At 40.3% G+C, this 25248-nt stretch overlaps 1 protein-coding gene across 1 annotated transcript in view; it reads left to right on the top strand.

Annotated features, from left to right (window-relative positions):
• MTHFD2L (methylenetetrahydrofolate dehydrogenase (NADP+ dependent) 2 like) overlaps positions 1-25248 on the top strand; it is a 145433-nt gene that overhangs the window by 16932 nt on the left and 103253 nt on the right. The window contains exons 3-4 of the mRNA XM_075544206.1: positions 4060-4212; positions 7785-7892. Of these exons, the coding sequence (XP_075400321.1) occupies positions 4060-4212; positions 7785-7892 (261 nt within the window). The remainder of the gene's footprint in view (positions 1-4059; positions 4213-7784; positions 7893-25248) is intronic.

Here is a 25248-nt window from a genome sequence, read left to right as displayed (position 1 = left end):
TGATGGGTTTCTCCTTGTTAATCTTGTCCACTGCTACTTCCACAAATCTCTCAATTGTTGCCAACAATCTTTGTGTGGAGTCTTTGGGGTTCTCTCAATATGTAATAATTTCATCTTCAAATACTGCCAGTTGCACTTCTTTGCCCGGTTGTAGTCTCCTGATTTCTTTCTGTGTTCCAGTACTTCGGCTCATGCTGAGGGTCAGTGTTAAAGGGGGCGTCTGTCAGTAGGCATTACTGTTCTCCCACTCTAAGACATTGGTTCTACTTAGCTTGTAAGTTTATTTTCTCGCTGCCAGGAAGTAAAGGCTACCACTCCTAATGCAACCTCTCCTAGAGTTGTTGAGGAGATCTTCCTGTGCTTCTACCTGGCAAACCAATTCCCACATTTCCTCTCTGTTTTTTCTTAAACCCTTACACCAGTATGAAGTACAAGATAAATAGTAAATATCTGTTTAGCAAAAATATTAGTGAAATATCAAGGGCCTTATATGCATCCTCCTGGAGTAAGCTTTAACCATTTAGGATAACGCTTTGCCAGAAATCTATGATTTCTGGTATGAAGTCTAAAAGTTTTCAAGTCTGAAAGGAAGAAAAAATGAAAAGCAAACTTGAATCTTTTACTTTAAAGTTATAATGGAAGAGGTGCCAGATGTTCCATAATCTAAATATAAAAACATACACAAAAATGGATTTTAATGACTGTTACCTTTGATTTTTATGTTTTTAAATGAGGGAAGCCAAAGTACATCGAAGGGCCATACATCGTCTTTAATTGGCAGTCTCATGTCATTTCCCCCAGTATGTACACTCAGGTGTGTACTGATGCGTCATTTTCTTGATTTATAAATCTGGCCAATAGTCATTTACTCAATAAATATTTGTTGAGTGCCTTTTATGTTATTGGTGTGGAGAATTTGTTAGTGAACAAAACGGACAAAAATGTATGCCTTTGTGAATTTATGCTGTAGCAGGGAAAGTCGACAATAAACATAAACATAACAAATAAGTAATGATATTTTTTAGGAATTGTTATACTAGAGGGGAAAAAAGTACAAGTAGAACAGAGCTGGAAGTTTCATGGAACAGGTTGCAGGTTTGAATTTTGTTTCTTCCTCTAACATCCTATCGGGAAAGGCTGGAAACACACAGCAAGCCTAAAAGAATGCTAGATTAGGGTCCATGTGCTCCTAACGTACACTCAGTAATGAATGACGTTTTGCTATATTTGCTTTATCACATATCTGTTCATCTATTCATTAATCAATCTATCGGCATTTTAAAGCATTTGATGTTACCTTTTTGATATACACTTATTACACACCTAAAAGTTCAGCATTAGTCTTATTCACCAGAGTTCCATATTTATTTTTCTGTGTAATTTATTTACATTAACTAATACTCATCTTAGATGTTCTAATCCATACCTTTTAGAAAATGCAAACTCCGATGTAACCCACAACAATAACAAAGGAAAAGACGATTGTAATGGAGTCAGTTCTCAGTCATGAGAACTGCATGTGTATCAGAGAGGATGCATGTGCCCACCAGGCTTGTAGTCACTGGCTTCCTTTCATGAGGTGCCTTTTGGACTCAGCCTCCAGCTTGTCAGTGAGTAGCCAAGCACGTTCACCACTTGCACCCGCTGGGGATCTAGCACCTTCCCAAGACCATACACCAACCCCACTGCCTTCCTGCTGATCCTGGCTCCTTTTGACAGTAGGCTGGAGCAGAACAACTCCTTCCAGTTTCTGAGAGTGTAATCTTTACAGGGCAGATAGCCTCATCATGCTCCCTCAGTGGTTGATAGGGTTGAACCAGGGATGAGATTCCTGGGGACTTTTAGTATATTTAATTAAAAGATGAAATGTATTTACTTCTCATCCCTACATCTTAATAGATATTTCTATTTTGATATGTGTGATGCTGTCTGTGTTTTGATGTTTCTTATATTAGCACTGGGCTGCAATCCACATGACTGGCAGTTCAAAACCCGCAGCAGCTCTGCTGGAGAGAGGCTGGCCTTTCTGCTCCTGTAAACAGTTACAGTCTTGGATTGCCAGTGAGTGAGTGCGTTTTGGGTTTAGACATGTAATATTTCATCTAGGAATCATGTTGTATTTGTTTCTATATGAGCAGCGGGCATCTAAAATATGTGTCATGTTATTTTAAAAATTTAGATGAACACCATTTTTATCCTCAAGTAGTAAATCACATATCTAATTCCTTTTTAGGATTTAGTAGAAGATATGTAATAAGCTCATCAAGTGGACCTCTCCAAAATGCAGTGCATTAGTTTCGCCTTTGGAATATGCAGGATAAAAGACACGTGGCATTTTAGTGTAACATAAACTTAGACTTTAATCATAAAACTTCCCATCAAGCTGATTCCAACTCACAGCACCCCTGTGTAGGGTTCCTGAGGCTGCACATCTTTCCAGGACCAAATAGCTTCAACTTTCTCTCATGGAACAACTGGTGGGTTTGAACTACTGACCTTGTAGTTAGCAGTCCAATGCTTACCCTGTAGCATCACTGGAATTGAAAAGATTGAGACATTTTAAGTTATGTCTAAATGGTATCTATTGTGTAATGGACAGAATAACTTTAATGTAAAAAGTACACCTGTATTTTACTATATTAAATACATTGTTGGGTTAATGATAACCTAAATTTCTCTAGATCAGCCGTTCTCACCCTGGGGGTCCTGATCCCTTTGTGGGTTGAATGACCCTTTCACTGGGGCACCAGGTTCATAACCTTACCAAAATTACAATTATGAAGTAGCAACAAAAATAATTCTATGGTTGGGGGGTGTCACTGCATCCTGTAAGAAAGGGTCATGGCTGTAGGAAGGTTGAGAAGCACTGCTCTACATAGAGTAGCTAGAGCTCATTTTATGTCCCCATACTTATTTGTCCATGGTGACCCTGTCGGACAAAGTGAAATTGCCCCTGTGGGCTTCCCAGACTCTAACTGTTTATGGAAGTAGACAGCCTTTCTCCTAAAGAGCAACTGGCACTTTTGAACCACTGACCTTGTGGTTAACAGCACTAAGCATAAACCCTATGAGTCAGAATTGTCTCAGTGGCAGTGAGGGTTTTTTGTTCTTTTTTGTTTTTTAATACTTATTACTAAAGACCTCAAGTAACAAAAATACAACCTCCAAAGCTGCTCCATAGGAGAAAGTTGAAACCATTTGGTCCTGTAACAATTTACAGCATAGAGACCCTATAAGCAGTCATTTGCTAATGGGGAGGTCAGAGATTCATTCTTAGCTGTTGCTGTGCAGGATAAAAGGGTAGCAGTCTGCTTCCATATGATTTACAGCTTCGAACCTCTACGGGCAGCTCTGTCTTGGAGGCTTGCTACGAACTGGAATCCACTCAACAGCTCCAGGTTTGTTCTTTGGTCTAATTAGTCCTTCTCAAAATGAGGTGACTGGGACCTCTTCTCATATGATTAACCCTTTAGGCAGATTGCATGGTTTCTTGCATGTAGACCATAATAATAGCGTGGATTTCCATGGGGTAATGCTTCAGGGAAAGGATGTGTGTAGGTTTTACATTTACATTTGAGTTATTGCTGTGTCGCTTGAAAAGGATATAGGTACGAAAGCTGGTGTGAATCTTTTTTAAATGCTAACACAGTCATTTTTATTTTCAAAGCTTGAAGTAACTTAATAGAAACTTCTTAGTGAAATAATATGTACAGGTGAAACAGAATTAAGCCCTCCTGAATGTGAAAACATATTGAGGCAAAGACATATGACACAACTGTTTCCATATCTCATGGGCATTTCTTATTTCACAAATAATTCCCTTTGACCAGATCAGCCACTCCTGACAGGTAATGCTCTTAGCAGCTCATTATCGCCATGAGCCAAGAGCAGATTGGCTCATTATTTTGGGGCAAGAAAAAGAAAAGAGAGAGGATCTTATCCCTTTACACTGGTGCTACAGCATAATAAGTGGTCTGGCTGTAAGTCCCGGAATCTCCTTTTCCAGGCTCCTAAATCAATAGCAATTTTTTAATGAGACCAATTTAATTTGCTTTTCAGACCATGTTGAAGAGCGAACAGTATGCAATGGAATTACGCCTGAAAAAGATGTGGATGGATTTCATATTATCAATATTGGAAGGCTGTGTCTTGATCAGCATTCGCTCGTGCCTGCCACTGCCAGTGCTGTTTGGGAAATAATTAAAAGAACAGGTTGGTAACGTGGGCTTTGTAGGGACTGAATTACTAACTGCTCTAATGGGGTCTTGTGTAATCCCTTAGTCCTCTTGAGTGTCACAAATGAACAAGTCATCAAACTTAAGTCTGTAGGAAGATTTAAGTGTATGAAAGTCAGAGAGTAAGCCAAACTAAATAAAATAGGACCATGCAGTGGGTGTGCACATGCAGGACTGTCTGAATTTTGCATATATGAAGTGTCTCTCTCTACTTTTAAACCATAAACTTATTGTGATTGTTAAAAATCATTCCAAAGTGTACAATGCTTTTTCCTTACCTTTAAAAATAAAATGTTAAACATACAAAGGAAGGTCAAAAATATTGCTACAAAAGCCTAGAATCCTCTTAATTAAACAAAAATGTCAAGGGCGAAGCTTATTGTTTCTCAACATATCTTCCATGTTCGGATTTATAGGCTTGGGAAGGCAGTTCCATCTCTGTAACCTTTCCTCGAAAGATCCTGTATTATTTGATTTGCCCTCCATTGAAACAGCAATTTTGGCATCCCTGAGGGACCCGAATTGTTCTTCTTTTCATTGTGTTTTGAATTTGGGGTACAAAAAGAAGTCTGAAGGGGAAAGATCAGCACTGTCAGGTGGAAGAGGTCAGGCTTTCCAGCAACATTCTCATAAGACAGCCCTCATACAAAAATGAGCAGGTACATTGTTGCGATGAGAAAAGCATCATGGGTGTAGCTTTCCTGGCCTTTAACTGTCCAATGCAGTTGCAAGTTTCTTAGAACTTTTTTGGTAATAAGACCCCATAATCATCTTTTGTCTTTCCAGCAAATGTATCAAGATCACCCTTTGAAATACCAAAACACAGTTGCCAGAGCTTTCTGAGCTGACCTCTCTTCTCGAATATAACTGGCCCAAAAGTTCCCCTCAAAAGTATTTTGAGACACCTTAACCAACTGAGACACATATATTTCTGAACCTGTCTGAGGCCACTCATTGATTGTAAAGACATGTTTACAATCCATACATGTGAACCGAAAGCCTAGTGGCAAAACGCTTTGACTTACCTTCATGTGAAGGGGTACCCCAAAACAATCAGAATTTTATTTTTCAAACCTATGCATTTAATTTTTTTATAAAACAATCTTAGTACTTTCTTTTTTTATCTTTTTTTAAAAAAAGAATATAAATCATTTTATTGGGGCTTATACAACTCTTATCACAATCAATACATACATCAATTGAGTAAAGCACCCCTATACATTCATTCCCCTCTCATTCTCAAAATTCCTTATTACTTTCAAACTACTCTCCATTATACTTAATACATTCATCAAATCTGTGATTCCATTCTTGGAAACATTTTTCAAACCCATCTGTTTGGATGGCTGATAGCACCTCCCTCGTTTTTTTTCTTCACCTCGTCTACAAGGTCAAATCTCTGTCCTTTCATGTCCCTCTTCATTCACAGAAAGAAAAAGAAGTCACACAGAGTGAGGTCAGAAGAGCAAGTACATGGGGCAAGAGAGTCATGCTGTTTTTTCCCCAAAGTGGCACGCTGAGCTGGCTACATGAGCAGGTGCATTGTCATGGTGGCAAAACCAGTTTCCTGTCTCCCACAAATCAGGCCTTTTTGTCACACGCACTGTTGTGCAGTCTTCTTAGAACCTCTATATAAACAGTTTGATTAATCGTCTGACCTGGGGGAACTCCAAACGGTGGAACTCCAAATGCACTAACCCTCTACATCAAAAACAAAAGAAAACAATTGAGCATCTTCTTGATCTTTGATTTCCCTTGAAGAGTTTTTTTCGGGCGAAGTGATGATGGAATCTTCCATTGACTTGACTGATGTTTGCTCTCAGGGTCATAAGAAGAGCACCATGTCTCCTCACCAGCAATGACCTTGGGAAAAAGTCTGGGTCGCTTTGGAGCTGATCTTTCAAAGCACAGCATGTTTCCACTTGACACTCTCCTGGTCAGTCAGTGCCCAACGCACAAATTTCACGGTGACTTTTCTCATTCCTAAAATTTCTGTTAAAATTTGCTGAACTGAAATGATTAAAAATAATTCCCCGAACTGAGCTCTAAATCATCCAGATAACTTCCCCATCCCTCAATGGTTTCTCAGTCTTTAAGCACAAGTGCTTGCATTTTGTTGACATTTTCATCCATTCAGAAAATTGATGAATGTCCAGAACGAGGTTTGTCATCAACCAATATTTCATATTTTTTGAAATGAGAAAACCACTTGTACCCGAGTTTATCCTCGTAAGCTGTGTCCAACATCACAACAGCTTCTGCAGCATTTTTTCCTGAGCAGGAAACAACATTTCATAGCCGCCTGCTGTTTTCTTAAATAGGCCATTGCCAAAAATGAGGTTTGAGTGAAACTGCATTTATAAAAAAAATTCACTGTGACCATAGAGAATGTTCCCAGGTGATGCAACTGGGTGCACTAACTCAGAGGGAGTTGCTGAATGCTCACTTAGCGGGAAAAATGCATACTATGAAGACTTTACCCAGGGGAGCTTTTTTTCCATCTTTATGGGGGTTACCCCCTCGTATTTCAAGATTTTCTTGATTGGTCCAGATTTACATAATATGCATTTACTACTGAGCTGTGCTAAATATATCAGGGACCTCAGGGGCTCTTGAGAGGTGCAGAGATGTTCACCCTCGTACTGTCAGCTTAATTGCCTTTCATACTGCTGATTCTCCTGCCTCCATCACTGCCACTTCCATTTCTGGCAGTGTCTTCTCTTTCCTAGTCTGCTGTTTCCCAACTAAGAGTGAAAAACCCCGAGGGAAAGCAGATCCTAGAATCATTCCCCTCAAATGTTACCACTTGGAAAAACCTTACAGTAGTTCTGACAATCTCATTTTATGTATGAAGAGACCTAATAGAGCTTCACACGTCACCCTCTTCTCCATTTGTCAGCTCAGACCTTGCCTCTGGGGTCACGTGCATGCATTTAGTGAAGCATATTGTTCTGTCATTTTATTCTGTTCTATAATTGGTCAAAGATTGGTTTTTCAGGTAAGCATGACATGATTGTACTTTAAGCTCTCCATAGCGGTTACCATTGAGTCAATTCCAGCTCCAGGTGACCCAGTAGGACAACGTACAAGTGCCCCCATAGAACCCCCATGGCTGGGATCTTTACACAAGCAAACTGCACAGCTGGTGGGTTTGAACCTCTGTCTGTCAGTTAGCAAGTGAGCACTTTACCCACTGTGCCATTAGCACTCCTTTTTTGGTACTTTATATGTTTTAATTAATGGTTAATATGTGCAAGCTTCTACACTTCTAACTCTTCATGTGAATCTCCATGTTGGAAAGTAATTTAATGGCAGGGTGAAAATATTAGTGGGCTTTGTAATTCTGACATCACCAGAAGGGAAGTGTTAAATCCAAGAAGCATTAAAGAGCAGTATTTATAAATAATGACTGAGTGCATCATAGACGGGTCATGCAATAATCCAAATTTAATGAGAAGTTTTTAAAGAATGCTGCAGTTGGCGGTTCGGATGCTTAAGTTAATTTAATTCTTGTTGGTACTGCACTCAAATCAAACTCTGTATTTTAAGGAATTGAAACCTTTGGGAAGAATGTGGTTGTGGCTGGAAGATCCAAGAATGTAGGGATGCCCATCGCAATGCTTTTGCACACCGATGGAGAGCACCAACGGCCAGGAGGTGGGTAGGATCTGGGAGGTTGTATATCTCCATGTAATTTTATTATTTTTACTTCTTAAAGCTATGACTTTAAGGTTTTTGAACATTCAGAGCTTTGTGGGTTTACACCATTAAAAACATTCAAAAACCAATGATAACAATTGCTATTAAGTTGACTCTGACTCTTGACAATCTAGTGTGTATCTGTAGCGCTTTCATTTGCTGAGTTTTGAGAAATGGACAACAACGTCTTTATTCTGATGTGCTGTTGGGGGTACTGAACACTTTCAGCTCTTGGTTAGTGGGTGAGCATGCGAACCTTTATACTGTAAGAGTGGTCAAAGGGTGGTGCCTGACCTCCTCTGGCTTCACCAGGAGAAAGGAGAATCAAACTCAACCTCAGCCCAAGGCTGACTTCTTTAAGGTGCAGGCCAGACTCCACCCTCTAACCTTCTTACTAATTCTGGCACCACTTACCCTTTGTGACGATCTCTACTTCTCTGCTGGAGGTGGTCATTCATTGCAATGGTTGCACAGAACTTCCATGCCACACTCATAAGTATGACGCTTCTTAGGGAAGTGAACGGGTTATAATTCAAGAACAGAAGTGCTCAGGATACAGTTCGTCTGATTAGGAGCTCCTCTTATAACTACCTGCTGGCACGTCTAACTCTCTGGTCCTTGGCCTCTCAGCCATGTGACTTTTTGACTACTGCCTGGCTTAGACAAGTGTTATAAAACTCCCTCAAGACTCCTTCAAGACTGCTGATAAGTGCCACCAAGTCACACCCCTGTGCCATACACCTAACCTGGAAAACACTCAGCTCTAACATTGTGAGTGCGCAAACATCGATCCCCTAATTAAATGCCTAGAAGCATCTCACTCCACAAATGAGGCTCTCATCCAAAGGCATCGTTTTCCTTTTGTCCTCCCTGAGACAGAAAGCCCACGGTTCTGTTTTATGCTCTTGGTTGTGCTGCCTCTGCTGTCATCCCTCCTCTGCTATCACAGCTCTGATTGCTTATTCAAGAATGTTTCATGTATTGGATTTCTGAGTCCAAAGGATGTTCTCCATTCCTTTCTTCTTTCTTGATGGTAGGGTTGTGCCCTGTTTCTGCTTCTGAGATAGTTAATTGTATACCCACAAGATGGCAAAATTGGCCAATCCATAAGTTAGAATTCCATACACTCTATTCGTGTTTCCACCCAATCATTTTGTAGAAGTTACAAAGACAAGGTCTAGAAGAGCCAAAACAAAGAAAGTACTGCACTCTAACCATCTAAGGTTTTCTTTGATACAATGAATACTTTTATTACTCCATTTATTTAATGTTATGGTGATCTTAAAAATGAACAAAGGGATGGTTGAAACTATGGGGTCCCTTTGCTACTATTTTTTCCCTTATTGGCTGTATAATCTTTTAAAATTCCTAACAATATCAATGCTAGGAAAGAGGAAAAGCCACTGTTGTTGGTGTTGCTAGTCACGGTCAAGGTGATTCTGACTCATGGAAATCCTATATGTGTAGAACAGAATTGTTCCATATGGTTTTTGAGGCTGGGACCAAGATGGCTCTGTGTGTGTTTGAACTGCTAAGAGATAAATAAAAATCACATGTCTTAGAAAATAGAAAGCCAAGAAGAAAACAAAAACTTGTCTGATGTCGTAGATATAGAAATAGTACCCAATTAGTTTAACTAGCAATAGAACCAGTCTAACTTCAGGAGGGGCTGTGCCCAAGATCAACCGAAAGCTAATTCCCATAAGGTGGGGGGTCAGACATCTCTGTTCTCCAACTTAACCACAAATGTCCGTCCTACTCTCTGTGGCTCTTTTGAGTTTACTAATCCATTGCAAGGACCAAACAGAAATCACAGATTATACTTACAGTTCACTGTTTTATTAACAGATACAGCTTGACATCAAGATCAACAGGCTCCTATATAGGTTGGGTTCAGGTACTATGCAGGCAGGCAGTCACCTTATTTTAGTGATGAGACTTCCCTAGGGCATACAGCCTTCTGTTAGCCCTTAAGGACAGCCTCCTCTCTGTTCTGCTGTCTGTCCGTCACCAGCTCTGCCATATGCCCCCTCCAGACATGTCACTGCCAGCTCCATTACGAGTCTCCTTCTGTTTGTCGCTGTCTTCAGTGTGACAGTCTCTGACCCTTTCCACAACTCTCTCAGAAAGTTTCTTGCTTATGGCCTCTCTTGCCTTTTGCCCTTGCTGCTTGTTCTAGCCTCCTGCTTCTTTCTGTCTCTGAAATCTCTATGGGGCTGGTTGCTTATTATCTAGAAACATCTAATCAATTTCAAAGTATAGGCCTTCCACCAGAGCCAAGAACCGACTGATTCCCTCTCAGTAGGTCACAGACACTTCATTTGCATAAGAAGATACTCTCTTTGCATAGACTATAGTCACTTCATTTGCATTGTTTATGGACCAATGCCTATAAGGTACATAACAGTCAAAGGGCAGGCAGTAGTCAGGGCCAGAGAAAGAGTATTAAACTTCAAGTTTACCTATGAAATGTCAACCTTAACTAAGTAGCAAATTCTTGCGGTAGAAAACTAAGGCAAAACTGGAGAACCCCAGTTTGTTGATCTCAAATTCTGGATGCTAATACATGTGGTTGAGATCATACATATGACATTTTTTTAAAGCCATAATGACTTTGAGAAATATGTCTAATGATCACTTCAATTAATTATCTAGAATGAAGAATGAAGGGACATTTAACTATTATTTCTCCTTTATGGAAATAAGAATTCAAATACTTCCAGGAAGTAACATTTTTTTATTAATCATAGAAACTTGGACCTCATAATACTGCAGTTAATATAAGAAAGCTTTAATTTTCAAGAGCTTTATAAAGTGTCGTATGTGGTGGAATGAGCACAGTTTTCATCTATAATCTTGTTTTCCTAATTTACTAGTCACTTCTACAATCATTCAAAAGGATTTAGCTATTCTTTCTTAAGGTATAATATAGTTATTCATGTTTGCCTTTTATCTAATGACCATAGCGATTTCTAGCAAATAGGAATATTGTCCAGTGGTACTCTTTTTGTTGGAAAATTGTGACCAAGAACTAATCAATATTTTCTCTCTCCTTTTGTTACTTCTTTAATGCTTCCTCCTTCCCACTATCATGATCTCAATTCGTGTTTTACTTTCTTGTCTCATTAATAACACAAGGAGTAGCATTATTTGGCTCCACAATTCAGATCATCCTTTCTTATAAACTATCTTATTTAGTTCTCAACATTCTTGGATATAATTCCTATTTTGCTGCTAATGAAAATGAGCTTTGGAGACCAGACATGAGTAATCAAAAGCCACACAAAAAAGAACTGGTAGATCCAGATGGAAAAGCTAGGTGTGCTGACAATATGGTTAGAAAGAAATGCCTAGACAGAGTCAGGCTACCCTCCATTGCCCTGTGACGCTGGACAATTATTTAGTATGTGATACATTTCATTTGTCCTCATTTGTAAATAAATAGCATTGAGTTATATAAGCATTAAATGAGATAAAGAATATAAAACATCAGTTTTAGGCCCTGACACACAGTAAGCTAATCCCTTAGGACATGTCAATTTTAGTGATTGCTGTTATCTCTATTATTATGCTCAAATGAACAATATGCAACCACCATAATAGTGAAGTTTAGAGTAACAAATTCTGAGGTTAATACATCATTTTTTTACTTACTTCAACAGTTGTTGTTGTTTTTTTTTGCTGGGCATTGTATTTACTTTTTAGCAATAATTTCTTTCTTTTTAATTTTGGTAAGAATTTTAATAAACCTGGATTTTTCCAAAGGTCATTATGAATTGATACCAATTCAATGGCACCAAACAGCAGCAACACATAAAACAACTGTATTAGAAATACGACATACTATTCTAAACAATACTATGATAATAATAATATTCTAAATATATACTTGTCATCAGGAAATTATGTGCTAATTTTTGTTCAATTCTAGTTTTGGATTATTTGTCTGTAAAATATCCAAATCTAATAAAATTAGTATACCTTTTTAAATCTTGAAAATTTTTATTTTGTTCCAAGGGACTTTATTTTCACAGTGAGATTGATTTATTGAAGGAAAGGGTTCATAGAGCTCTGCTTGATGTACATGGCTCCGCGCCCTGAGCCGGGGAGAGAGCGTCGCTGCCGAGCAGCAGCGGAGCTGTGGCCGTGGGGTCAGGTGAGGCGCTGACGAGACCCCTCCCCCAAAACCAAATCTTGAAAATTTAAAACAGACAGTCTCATGTCAGAGTATGTTAATTTTAAAAAATTGTTTTATTTAAAATGTAAAAACTTGAGTAAAAGTAGAAATAATTATAATACTGGTTAATTACAAATCAAGTAGTTAAACTAATTTTTGTCATAGTGATACCAATGGGGCATTAGAATTGCAGTATCTAAAAGGCAATAAATTAGATACTGCAATAATGATATCAGAGGATCTGCAACATGAATTTGGTTGTCAGACACAATTCTGGTGGTTTGTAAATGAGATAGACATGGGTGGTATTTAATCTTAAAACTATGGAATCAGAGTGTGGAGCTGCATTATTAATATAATAAATTGTTGAGAGCTGTTTGGTGAAGATTTAGCGACCATAAGAATAATAATATTTGAAATGTCCACGTCTGCTAGAGCAATAATTATGTACACTGTTAGCTAATGAAGATAATGAAGGAGGATTACCTTTCCAAGTTTATATCCATGTAATTTATTCTTTTAAAAAAATCATTTTATTGGGGGCTTCTACAACTCTTATCACAATCTATACATCCACATTGGGCCTCTCCTCAAGTACACCCTCAATGCAAGAACACTTTGTTCTATTAAACTGGCATTCCATGATGCTCACCTTCCCGACATGATCGCTGAAGGCAAAGCGGATGCATAAGCAAGTGTGGTGAAGAAAGGTGATGGTGCCTGGCTATCAAAAGATATAGCATCTGAGGCCATAAAGGCTGGAAGGTAAACAAGCGGCCATCTACCTGAGAAGCAATAAAGCCCACATGGAAGAAACATATCATCTTGTGTTATCTCGAGATGTCAATAGCATCTAGTTTCAGGCATCAAAGAACAAAAAATCTTATCAATGTGAATGAGGGGAAACTCAAAGCACATTTGTAGGCAACTGGAAATCTCCTTATAGAAGGTTCACTGGGAGGAGGAGAGCCAGTCAGAGTGCAGTATAACACTGATGAAACACTACTTTCCTCTACTTCTTTAGTGTTTCCTCCCCTCCATTATCATTATCCCAATTCTACCTTACAAATCCAGCTAGACCAGAGGATGTACACTGGTACAGATAAGAGCTGGAAACATAGGGAATCCAGGACAGATAAACCCCTCAGGACCAATAATGAAAGTAGTGATACCAGGAGGGTAAGGGAAAGGTGGGGGGAGAAAGGTGGAACCGATCCCAATGATCTACATATAACCCCCTCCCCATCCAGGGGGATGGACAACAGAAAAGTGGGTGAAGGGAGACATCTGTCAGTGTAAGACATGAAAAAAATGTTACATTATCAAGTGTTCATGAGGGAGGAGAAAAATGAGGAAGGGCAAACTCCAGTCCCAACTACATGGATAGCACTTCAGAGGACAGCACCGAAGCTACAGCTGAGGGAGAGGGACATGTCTGATCAGAGCACACAGGAGCAAATGAAGGGGAAGGAAGAGAGAGTGGAACACATCCTGGCCCACCAAGGATGCTATTCCCACTCAGAACAGCCAATGCACAGAGAGGACCATAGGGCCAGCCCCACTACAAGACACAGCGTCCCTCACTGACCCATGGTGCTATGAGGGACAACACTAGAGACACAGTGTGGGGATTGCACCTGATCTGACCCCACCACACGGAGGAATTTATTTTAATGACACTTGCATTCAGCTCACACTGTGTACTTCCTTGCTAGAAGTGCATCAGAACTCTGATTCATTTTTATCTGAAAGCCAAAGATAATTGCACTAGAAGGAAAACGACCATCCTGTGATTTAAGTAGATTATATGTGGATATTCACCAGTAGCTTTTAGTCTCAAATATAGAACATGGTCCTAACCGTTTTTGAGAAGAGATTCTTTCAGTCCCCCAAGGGCTTGAAATATTTGGGGGGAAGTAAGAAGAAGTTGCTAAGTATTACCGTACAGGAGTCGTGCTGGTTCTCAACACAGCTTGACACAGTAAGGAGGAGATTATCTCCAGTGGAGGAGAGTGAGATCATAGGGGCCTTCCTCCTGGAGGTGGCATTTGAGCCACCATGCAGTTTATAAAGATAAGTTGGAAGAAGGTTCTTATCTTTCCTGTCTTTCCAGAGTATATAGTTGGGATGGTGATGGTGGAATACAACGGGGATATGTATCCAAATATGGGAGATATAAATATTGAGCAGCACAAAATGAAATGTGTCCCTAAAGAAACATTGTCTTGTTTCCTAATTCCCATAAATAAAAGCTGTTTTCACTTGATTACTAACCCCAAAGTAGGCAGGTCAAGTTCACTAAGTTTCCATTAAGGAAGGCAGGCTTGGTGATCTGTTTCTATAAAGGTTACAGCCAAGACATCCTATGGGACATTTAGAATCACTATGAGTTAAAATGCATTCAAATATAACAGGTTGGGATTTTTTGTTCAGGAAAATATTCCGTTAAATTTCCTCATGCTTTTGCTTAATCCAGGTTACATAAAGAAATTGCAAGTGTCTTTAGTGGAGCTTTGAACTTCTACCTTAAAAACCATTGGTCCTTGGTCATATGCTATCTCCTGAAATGATTGAAAATTAACCCATTCTTTCTGGTCCAACAACAATGAGTATTATTTTTATCTGTTTTTCGTGTGCTCGGCCTGGTTAGATGTGTTGCCTGCGGCATCCTTCAATATTGCTGGGGTAAAGGAGGCACAGTGAAAGCCTTCAGCATGCAGCTCAGCCGGCACCATCTTTCAGAAAGCAAAGCAGTGCTTGAGGTCCTTTCTGATGAAGGTCAAAGACTACAGCCTTCAACATAATACACATAAGGAAGTGCAACTCCTCATAAGGGGGCCACTAGGCAATATCACAATAAGAGAAGAAACGACTGAAGATGTCAAAGATTTCATTTTATTTGGATCCATAATGCTGATGGAAGCAGCAGTCAAGAAATTAAGCAATGGCCACATTCAAGCATTGGGTACATCTGCAGCACAAGGCCTCTTGAAAGTGTTAAAGAGCAAGGATGTCACTTTAAGGACGAAGGTGCACCTGACCCAAACCATAGCATTTCACTCCCCCCATCTGTCTGGGAAAGTTGGACATTGAATAGAGACGACAGAAGGATAATGGGCTCAAAAATGACTAATTGTACGGATGGTGCAGGCAGGGGGTCAACCACTGTGCATACAAAGGGTCCCTATGAGTAAGAACCGAGTCCATGTTGCCACGGTCCAGTGTCCAAGAACAACCACAATAACAATGGGGAACCGTGCATTCGCTACACTTCTGTGTCTTATGTAGTAGACTGCCCAGTTTGCTTTCTTTTGAAATGAAAATAGGACAAATGGGACAAGAATGGCTATTGCACAGTGTCCTTATGTTTAGCTTTACCATGAAGATGCAGCAAAGAAGTTCTCCAACTTTTTTCTCCCTAAGATGAGAAAGTGCATATTGATGAGGGCATTGTGATTAGTTCTACCAGAGGAATATACATTCAGATTTTATTTCAAATTCTTTTAGAGTAAGCTCCTCCCTTGGTATATTATGTGTATAGGACATCTATTCTACACCCCCTAGTCTTTGCTTTGCTGGGGCTGCCATCACACCACACAAGTGAAAGGCAACCAGGTGCTGTCGATTATTTCTGACTCACAGCAATCCCATGAATGTCAAGAGTAAAATTGTGCTCTTGTGGTTTTCTGTTAACTATGGTTTGGGGGGTATATCACCAGAACTTTCTCCTGAGCACCTTTGGGTAGACCTGAACATCTAACCTTTCCATTAGCAGCCAGGTGCACTAACCACCGGCACCACTCAGGGATTCGTTTCTAGAACGAAATAGCCAAACATGTTGCCACTTAGTCAATCTTGCCTCATAGTGACCTTATAGGACAGAGTGGAATTGTCCCGTAGGGTTTCCAGGGTTGTGTGGGAGATGAGTGCCACCTCTTCCCCCCACAGAGTAAAATGTTGGTGGTTTGAACCCAGTCAGCTGCCTCATAGGAGCGAGACCTGGCAATCTGCCCCATAAAGATGAAAGCCTGGAAAACCCGCTGGGGCAGTGCGGCTGGGTCACAATGGCTATGAGTTGACAGTTGATGCAATCCCCCAACAACAACTGCAAGAAGAAGTAGTCTTTGCATGACGCAAATGCTCCTGTTTTCACTAAACACCTGAGGCATCAGTGAGTAACACGGATGCTGGGGCAGCCCCTCCCCACCATCTCTCCATTCATTCATTCATTCATTCATTCATTTATAACATCATTTGTTGGGGGCTCTTACAGCAATTATAACAATCCATCCATTAATTGTATCAAACATATTTGTACATATGTTGCCATCATCATTGTCTAAACATTTACTTTCTATTTGAGCCCTTGGTATGAGCTCCTCTTTTTCCCTCCCTCCCTCGCTTCCCACCTTCATGGCCCTTGATAAATTATAAATTATTATTGACTACATCTGTGGGAAGACATGATGGGAAAGCTCAATATGATCAGCTAAAACCTGACCAGGGGCGGACTGTGGCATAGACAATCCGTTGCCCAGATGTAAGTTCAGGATGAAGCTGAAGAAAATGAAACAAGTCCACAAGAGCCCAAGTAAAACCTTGAGTCTATTTTACCTCAGTTTTGAGAACATTTCAAGGATAGACTTGATGTATTGAACACTAATGACAGAACACCTAATGAGCTGTGGGAGAACATCAAGACTATCATTCATGAAGAAAGCAAACAGTCATCGAAAATACAGGAAATAAAAGATCAAAGTGGATATCAGAAGAGACTCTGAAACTTGCTCTTAATAATAGAATAGCTTAAGCTAAGAGGAGAAAGAATTAAGCTAAGGAGCTTACTAGCAAATTGGAAAAGGCAGCTCAAGTAGATAAAGCCAAATATTACAACAAAATATACGAGGATCCAGAATTAGAAAACCAAAAGGGAAGAAAATGCTTAACATACCCGAAATCTCCAGAAAAAATTCAAACCTCTGACTGGAATTTTGAAAGATTTTAGAGGCAAAATACTGAATGACACATCAAGAGAAGGCAGAGAGAACACAGACACACTGTCCCCAAAGAACTAGTCCGTGTGCCACCATTTCATGACAGAGCATGCACACAAGAACCCATGGTGCTGAAAGCAGTTGTTCAAACTGCAACGAATTCATTCATCAAAAACAAGGATCCAGGAATTGATGGAATACCCATTAAAATGTTTCAGCAAGCCGAAGCAGCACTGGAACCACTCACTTCTCTATGCCAAGAAAATGGGAAGACAGCTGCTTGGCCCTCTGGCTTGAAGAGCTCCATATTTGTGCCCATTCAAAAAAAAAAAAAAAGGTTTCCCAATGGAATGTTCAAACTATATTAAAATACCACTGATATCACACCAAGTAAATTTTGCATAAGGTCATCCAACAATGGCTGCATCAGTACATTGGCAGGGAGCTACCAGAAGGTCAGGACGGATCCAGAAGACAATATGGAACAAGAAATGTCATTGCTGATGTCAGATCGATCTTGGCACAAAGCAGAAAGTACTAGAATGATGTTTACTTGTGTTTCTAGTGATACAAAAGCCTTCAACCATGTGGACCACACTAAAGTGTGGATAACCTTGAGTAGAATGGGAATTCCGGAGCACTTAATTGTGCTCATTTGGAACTTGTACATGATCAAGAGGCAGTTGTGTGAACAGAACAAGGGATAATGCATAGTTTAAAATCAGGAGAGGTGTGTGTCAGGTTTGTACCTTCTCTCCATATGTATTCAATCTGTATGGTGAGCAAATCATTAGAGAAGCTGGCTTATATGAAGACTATTAGGATTAGAGGGAGGCTATTAATGACCTGTAATATGCAGGTAACATAACCTTCTTTGCTGAAAGTAAAGAGAATTTGAGGCATTTGCTGATGAAGATCAAGTCTTGTAGCAGTCAGTATGGATTACAACGCAATGTGAGGAAGGCCAGATTCCTTACAACTGCGCCTGTAGGTAGCATCATGATAAATGAGGACAAGGTTGGAGTTGTCAAGCATTCTGTCTTACTTGAATTCACAGGAAATACTTATGGAAGCAACATTTGAGAGATGAAAAGACACTGCATTAGGTAAATCTGCTGCACGAGACTTCTTTAGAGCATTAATGAGCAAGGATATTACTTTGAGGATTAAGATGCATCTGATCCAAGCCATGTACTCTCCATTGCATAATATGCATGTGAACATTGGACACCGAGTAAGGAAGATCTTAGAAGAATCAATGCATCTAATTTGTGGTACTGAGAAGAGTATTGATAGTACCAGGGACTGCTGAAAGGACAAGCAGATCTGTGTTAGAAGAAATATGGCCAGGGTGCGCCTAAGAGGCAAGGATGGCAAGGTTTTATCTTATATACTTTAGACATATTTTCAGGAGAGACCAACCAGTCCGTGGGGAAGGACATCGTGTTTGGTAAAGTGAAGGCCAGGGAAAACGAGAAAGGCCCTCAATGAAGTGATTGACCCAGTGGCTGCTTCAGTGGGTTTAGGCATAGGAGCAATTGTGAGGATGGCACAGGGCTTTGCAGTATTTCATTCTGCTGTGCGTTGGGTCACTATGGGCTGGACTTGACTTGATGCCGCCTAACAATAACTTAACCTCTTTGAAACTCTGTGGGTGAGAGTCATTAAAATATTTAATACTCTCCTTCTAGACAATAACCGTCTGTATCTTCAGAGATTAGCTTTGATGGCGAGTATTCTCTAAACAGTATCTCGATTTCCTTTTGCTTGCAGGTCTCCTTCATACTCTGCTCCCCTAACAGTTTATCTCTGTTATTTTAACTCTGTTGTTTTTATGATGCTTTGAACTTAGCCTGTGAATTTCATTCAAGCTAGAATGACCTAGTTGTTCCTTCTGTTTTTGTTAACTATATCCTAATATTGCTAAAGAATTATTGTAAATGGTGGTGCAATTGGTTAAGCACTTGACTACAAACTAAAAGGTTCATAGTTGAAACCCACCCATAGTAACTCAGAAGAAAGGCCTGGCAAACTGCTCCTGAAAGCTTACAGCCTGGAAACCCCCAAGGAGCTCAGTTACATGAAGCAACATGAGTCAGAATCAAATGATTTGTGACAGGTTGGTTAACCTCAATCATGGCAAAGCTGCTGAAAAAAGAATTTTCTGAAAGTGAACATGTTTGTCAGCCTGGGCACATTGTCTCTCACCTACAAGGCCTCCTACACCTGTGGACACAGTAATACAGTAGTTGATGTTTGAAGGCTTGCAGCATGATGTGAATGGTATGTGTGACTAAGCCAGACTGGCCCAGGCTCTCTCTCAGGTTTCAAGCCAAATAGGAACGCCTAGGAATGCAGTAGTCATGTGAACTCATCACACATTAGGAGTGAGACACCTAGCCCAGTTCACCACCTTCTTGGCAGAAGAGTGGGAAGTGTACTGCTCTTATGGAAGGAACCATTATAAAACTGGGACAGGGAGGTTGGCAAGCATTTAGCTTCTGCTGCTCCTACCCTCCTACCCCAAATGAAAATCATGACAAGCATTTGGAGATATGTCTTAGAATGATTCTATGTTAATTGGGCTTTACTACTTAGAACTTGCAAGTCAGTTTGTACACTGAGCAACAGGAGTGCTGTTTTATTTCCAGTGTCTCCTCAGTTCAGCCCATAGTATTTGGAGAGTATCCAAATACTTTAACGAGATACTGGTTAGAAAATGCCATGGATTCCACACCATATTGAGAAAATAGCATTACAATTGTTTAAAATTATGGGATTCACTGCTATGGAATCGATTTTGACTTATAATGAGGATCGGGTAGAACTGCCCTTGTGTGTTTCTAAGAGTCTAATTCTTCAGAGGAGTAGAAAGCCTTGTGTTTCTACTACGGTGGCTTCAACCACTGACTGTGGTTCAGTACAACAAATAACTCACTATGCCACCAGGGCTCCTAGATGAAAATATATAGTGGAATCCAAATCTCTCTTTTTCTCCCTTTCCCTGTGACCTCAGCCTGCGAGGTATTGATTTTATCACCACCACAAGTGTCTCCTCTCTAATGCTTTGATACCCAACTGTTCAAACCATTGCTTATCAGGCTATTGTGTCTGCTCCAACCTACCTTTTGACTTATTTCACTTGTCACTTTTTTTTGTTTTTGGTACTTTCTGCCAAAGTTAGAGGTTATTAGTAGAATTTTTGCCTTCCATAAGAAAAACCTGGGTTTGATTCTCAGTCCAAGCACCTCAGACATGGTGACTACTTCTGGCTCCGGTCTATAACTGGAAGTTGGAGTACTGATAGGATGCTGAGCAGGTTGTGGGGGATCCTTGAGACTAAGAAGCACAAAGATAGACCTGGTGATCTTATATTAATCAGCCAGACTTGTGTATGACCAGGCCTGGGCAGCTTTTTATTCTTTTGTGTATGTTGTCTACATGAGGGGCTGACTCCATGGCAGCCAATGACACCACATAGCCATACTGTCCCCAATGACATCATTTCTTCCTATGCCTTTATACTGTCTTGTATATCCTTTGCATTTGCTTATCTTCCACCCATTTCTTCAGGATGCACCTCACATCTTCCAATTTCTGTATATTGCATATACTGCCATCACAATACTAATTCGATTACATTTTGCCTCACATATACACACACACACACACACACACACAGAACTAAATCAAATGGTTTTCTGTTGTTTCCAGCTCATAGCAACTCATTGCAATGAAACTTCCCCATAGGGCTTTTAAAGGATGTGCATTTTTCTTTTTTTTTTTTTTTTTTAACAATTTATTGGGGCTGATACAATTCTTTACACAGTTCATACATATACATACATCAATTGTATAAAGCACATCTGTACAGTCTTTGCCCTAATCATTTTTTTTTCTCTTTTCTTCTTTTACATTTTATTAGGGACTCCAACAACTCTTACCACAATCCATACATATACGTACATCAATTGTATAAAGCACATCCATACATTCCCTGCCCCAATCATTCTCAAGGCATTTGCTCTCCACTTAAGCCCCTTGCATCAGGTCCTCTTTTTTTCCCCTTCCTCCCCATTCTCCCCTCCCTCATATGCCCTTGGTAATTCATACCTCGTTATTTTGTCATATATTGCCCTATTCGGGGTCTCCCTTCCCCCCTTCTCTGCTGTCCCTCTCCCAGGGAAGAGGTCACATGTGGATCCTTGTAATCAGTTCCCCCTTTCCAACCCACTCACCCTCCACTCTCCCAGCATCGTCCCTCACACCCTTGGTCCTGAAGGTATCATCCACCCTGGATTCCCTGTACCTCCAACCCTCATATGTACCAGTGTACAGCCTCTGTCCTATCCAGCCCTGCAAGGTAGAATTCGGATCATGGTAGTTGGGGGGAGGAAGCATCCAGGATCTGGGGGAAAGCTGTGTTCTTCATCAATACTACCTCATACCCTAGTTAACCCATCTCCTCTCCTAAGCCCCTCTATGAGGGGATCTCCATTGGCCGACACTTGGGCCTTGGGTCTCCACTCTGCACTTCCCCCTTCATTTAATATAATATATATATACACATACATATATACATATACACATATATACACATACATACACACACATATCTTTTTTTTTTTTTTTGCATGATGCCTTATATCTGGTCCCTTGGGCACCTCGTGATCGCACTGGCCGGTGTGCTTCTTCCATGTGGGCTTATTTGTTTCTGAGCGAGATGGCCGCTTGTTCACCTTCAAGCCTTTAAGACCCCAGACACTATCTCTTTTGATAGCCGGGCACCATCAGCTTTCTTCACCACATTTGCTTGTGCACCCATTTGTCTTCAGCGATCCTATCATGGAGGTGTGCAGTCAATGATATGATTTTTTGTTCTTTGATGCCTGGTAACTGATCCCTTTGGGACCACTCGATCACACAGGCTGGTGTGTTCTTCCATGTGGACTTTGTTGCTTCTGAGCTAGATGGCCGCTTGTTTATCTTCAAGCCTTTAAGACCCCAGACACTATCTCTTTTGATAGCCGGGCACCATCAGCTTTCTTCACCACATTTACTTGTTCACACACTTTGGCTCCAGCCGTTGTGTCGGGAGAGTGAGCATCATAGAGTTCCAATTTAATAAAAGAAGGTATTCATGCATAGAGGGAGTGTTTGAGTAGAGGCCCAAGGTCCTTCCGCCACCTTAATACTTGACCTATAAATATCGACACAAAGATCTATTTCCCCAACCTCCTATATATATATGCATGTACATGTCTTTGTCTAGACCTCCATGAATGCCCTTTGACTCCTAGCTCTTTCCTCCATCTCCCTTGACCTTCCTCCTGCCCTACTACCATGCTTCATCGCCCCCTGGGCTAGAGTATACCTCTTCTCTAAGCAACCTTACCCTTGATCATTTCCCATCAGGCCTGCCACTCCCCCTTCTCTACCCTTTGGGGTCCCATGTTTTTCCCTTGTCCCTGGGTTTGTTAACACCACTTCCTTACCCCCCCTACCCCCCACCCCAAGTCCCCCCGGAACTGTCGGTCCCGTTGTTTTTCATCCAGATAGTTCATCCAGCCTGTCCTATTCAGACAGACCTGTGGGGTCACTAACATGGATGTGCATTTTTCAAAAGCCAATTTTCTGGCTATTCATCCGAGATGTCTCTCATTGAGTTCAAGGAGCCGGTCTTTCACTTAGTAGCCAAATGCTCTGTAAATTTTTCCATGAAAAATATTTTACTTTATGCATTTTTTGTATCCAAGATTTAGCAAAGGGGCGGCATGTAACAACGTATCTAGTCATTCAATTAATAAAAAATATTGTGTGTGTCTTCTATGTGCCATGCCAGTTATTTTATGACACCTATAAGACAGAAGACCATATGCTGGAAACAGGAAATCCCATGCTGTCATTTATTGGGGGGGAAATAAACAGAGCCAGAATGGAAACCTCCCTGCATTTCAGGAAGGAAGGGATGAGGAGTACACTTCTTAGGGGACTGCTGCCCACAAACCCCTTCACATTTCATAACTGCGGGCATTTATGGAAAGGGAGAGCCTAAGATCCCCTTCAACCAGAATTGCCTTGAGATTAGCAAGGAAGGAAAGGCACGAGGGGAAAGCTCAGGATGCTCAGCAGGGGAAGGCCAGTTAGTTCTGATGTATGCATTTGTGAAAGGCCACAGTGCTTTTCCCATGAAACACTGAAGACTACCATTTTGCTTAAATATTTTTCTTCTCAAACTGCTGACCAGTTTTGGTGTTTGTTTTCATGGCCTAGATCTCAGCCCAGGTGTTCCAGAACTAAACCATTCCCTAGAGTTTTCCTGGCTGTAATCCTCATGGATGATTCCCTGGGTGCCAAGTGGTGAGGCACTCAGGCCCTCACTGAGAGGCTGATCATTCAAACCCACCTAGAGTAAACTCCGATGACAGTGCTGATGATCTTTTCCATGAGCAGTGCTACTTTGAAAACACGGGGTCTCCATGAGTGGAGCTTGACTCAACATTAACTAGCAACAAGCTGCATGGAACAGCCAGATTTGTTTATGACCAGGCTTCCAAAAACCATGGAAGCTGATTATCAGGCTTTTTCTTCCACAGTAACCCTGGATGGATTCTGTTTGCACCATTGCTGTCTTCTTATGGATGGAGGGACTTTGCCCCTAATGACGAGCTTGATGGTGCATGAACCTGATGCTTCCCTGTACTCCTGAGCTTACTATCTCATAGAAAAACTGTCATTCAACAAATATGTACAAATGATTAATTAACCAATTGGAACCATGTCAAGTTCTGCAAAAAGAGAGCTTTTTCTAACACGATCTAAACTGAATGATGTCTAATATATTCATTATGGTTGTATGCAAACATTATACCTACTAGGTTGTTTTGTTGTCTACTTTTTATTATTCTTTACTTCAAACTAAAAATATAAACTAATAGGCAAAACGAAAGCAGTTTTTTGAATTTAGAGAAACTTTAACAAAATCTGTAAGAAAAATTGCACTCTCAACAAAATAAATAATCTAACAAAATAAATAAAAGATGCTGACTATATGATTTGTGGGGGGAATGCAAGCAGTGCTATTATATAAGGGCACTAAATGCTTAAAATAGTGTGGACTCTATTCTGTTTGATTAATACACATCTCTGAGATGTTCTCTATTTTTTTATTCTTCACCTGTATTTTGTTGGTTTTGTATGAGGTCTTTCCCCATTCGCTGTGAGTATTTCTGCAGACTTTCAGGACTTCCCAATACTCTATCAATATAACACTATCATCCATCATTAGTCTGATTAGACCTCTAGCTTCTCATTCATTAGCTTTCTGAATCTGATGTGTTCCCTGTAGGCTTGAGCACACCAATGCAACAAACCAGAGGCGTTAAAATGCATACCTCCTTCAGCCTAACCAACAAGGTCAGAAACAGCAATCCCTGTGACTCTTGCCGCCACACCCCTTGGCCCATAGCTGAGCTGGTAATCTCCTGTGAATAAGCAGTGTAAGGGTCTGAGTGCTTTACATTTTAGTTTTGAATAGCTTAAAATCTATTCTACAATCAGGTATACCACCATAATTCTGACTTGGTGACCCAGAAAATTGATTCATGGAAATAATTTAGCCTGTCTCATCCTTATTAAAAGGAAAACAATTCTGAAAACTAAGATTTCTAGGCCAATGTCTTTTGTGATGCTAGTTGTTTATACTGTTGTTTGGATTTGATTGGCTAAGATTAAATTATCAAATAGAAGATCTAAATGTTAATAAGGTCAGACTCTTTGGTCTGTTTGAATTCAAATTTAGCTCTCAGCCTTTCCTGTAAAATAAAAATATATGGGGTTATATTAAATGAGTATGTTCAAATTTCGTTGCAAACACTGACATTAATGTGTGTTGATCTTTATTTGATCTTCTTAATTATCCAGCCTTTGTGTGTATGGGAATGATTAAAAAGACCTGTGTTAGTCCGGGTATATTAGATTAAAAAATCCATATAAACTCATATGTATGAGAGAGTTTTATATAAAGGATGAGTGTACATCAAGAAAACCTCCCAACTCAGGCTGCCCAAGGCCACAAGTCCTACAGTAGCCCATATGTCCGACACCAATCCACGAGGTCCTCCTCCATCTCATAAAACACACA

The sequence above is a fragment of the Tenrec ecaudatus genome, chromosome 3 (assembly GCF_050624435.1).
Source record: "Tenrec ecaudatus isolate mTenEca1 chromosome 3, mTenEca1.hap1, whole genome shotgun sequence".
Lineage (NCBI taxonomy): Eukaryota > Metazoa > Chordata > Mammalia > Afrosoricida > Tenrecidae > Tenrec > Tenrec ecaudatus.
The sequence above is the reverse complement of the archived record's forward strand: the minus strand, read 5'-3'. Positions and strand labels throughout refer to the sequence as shown.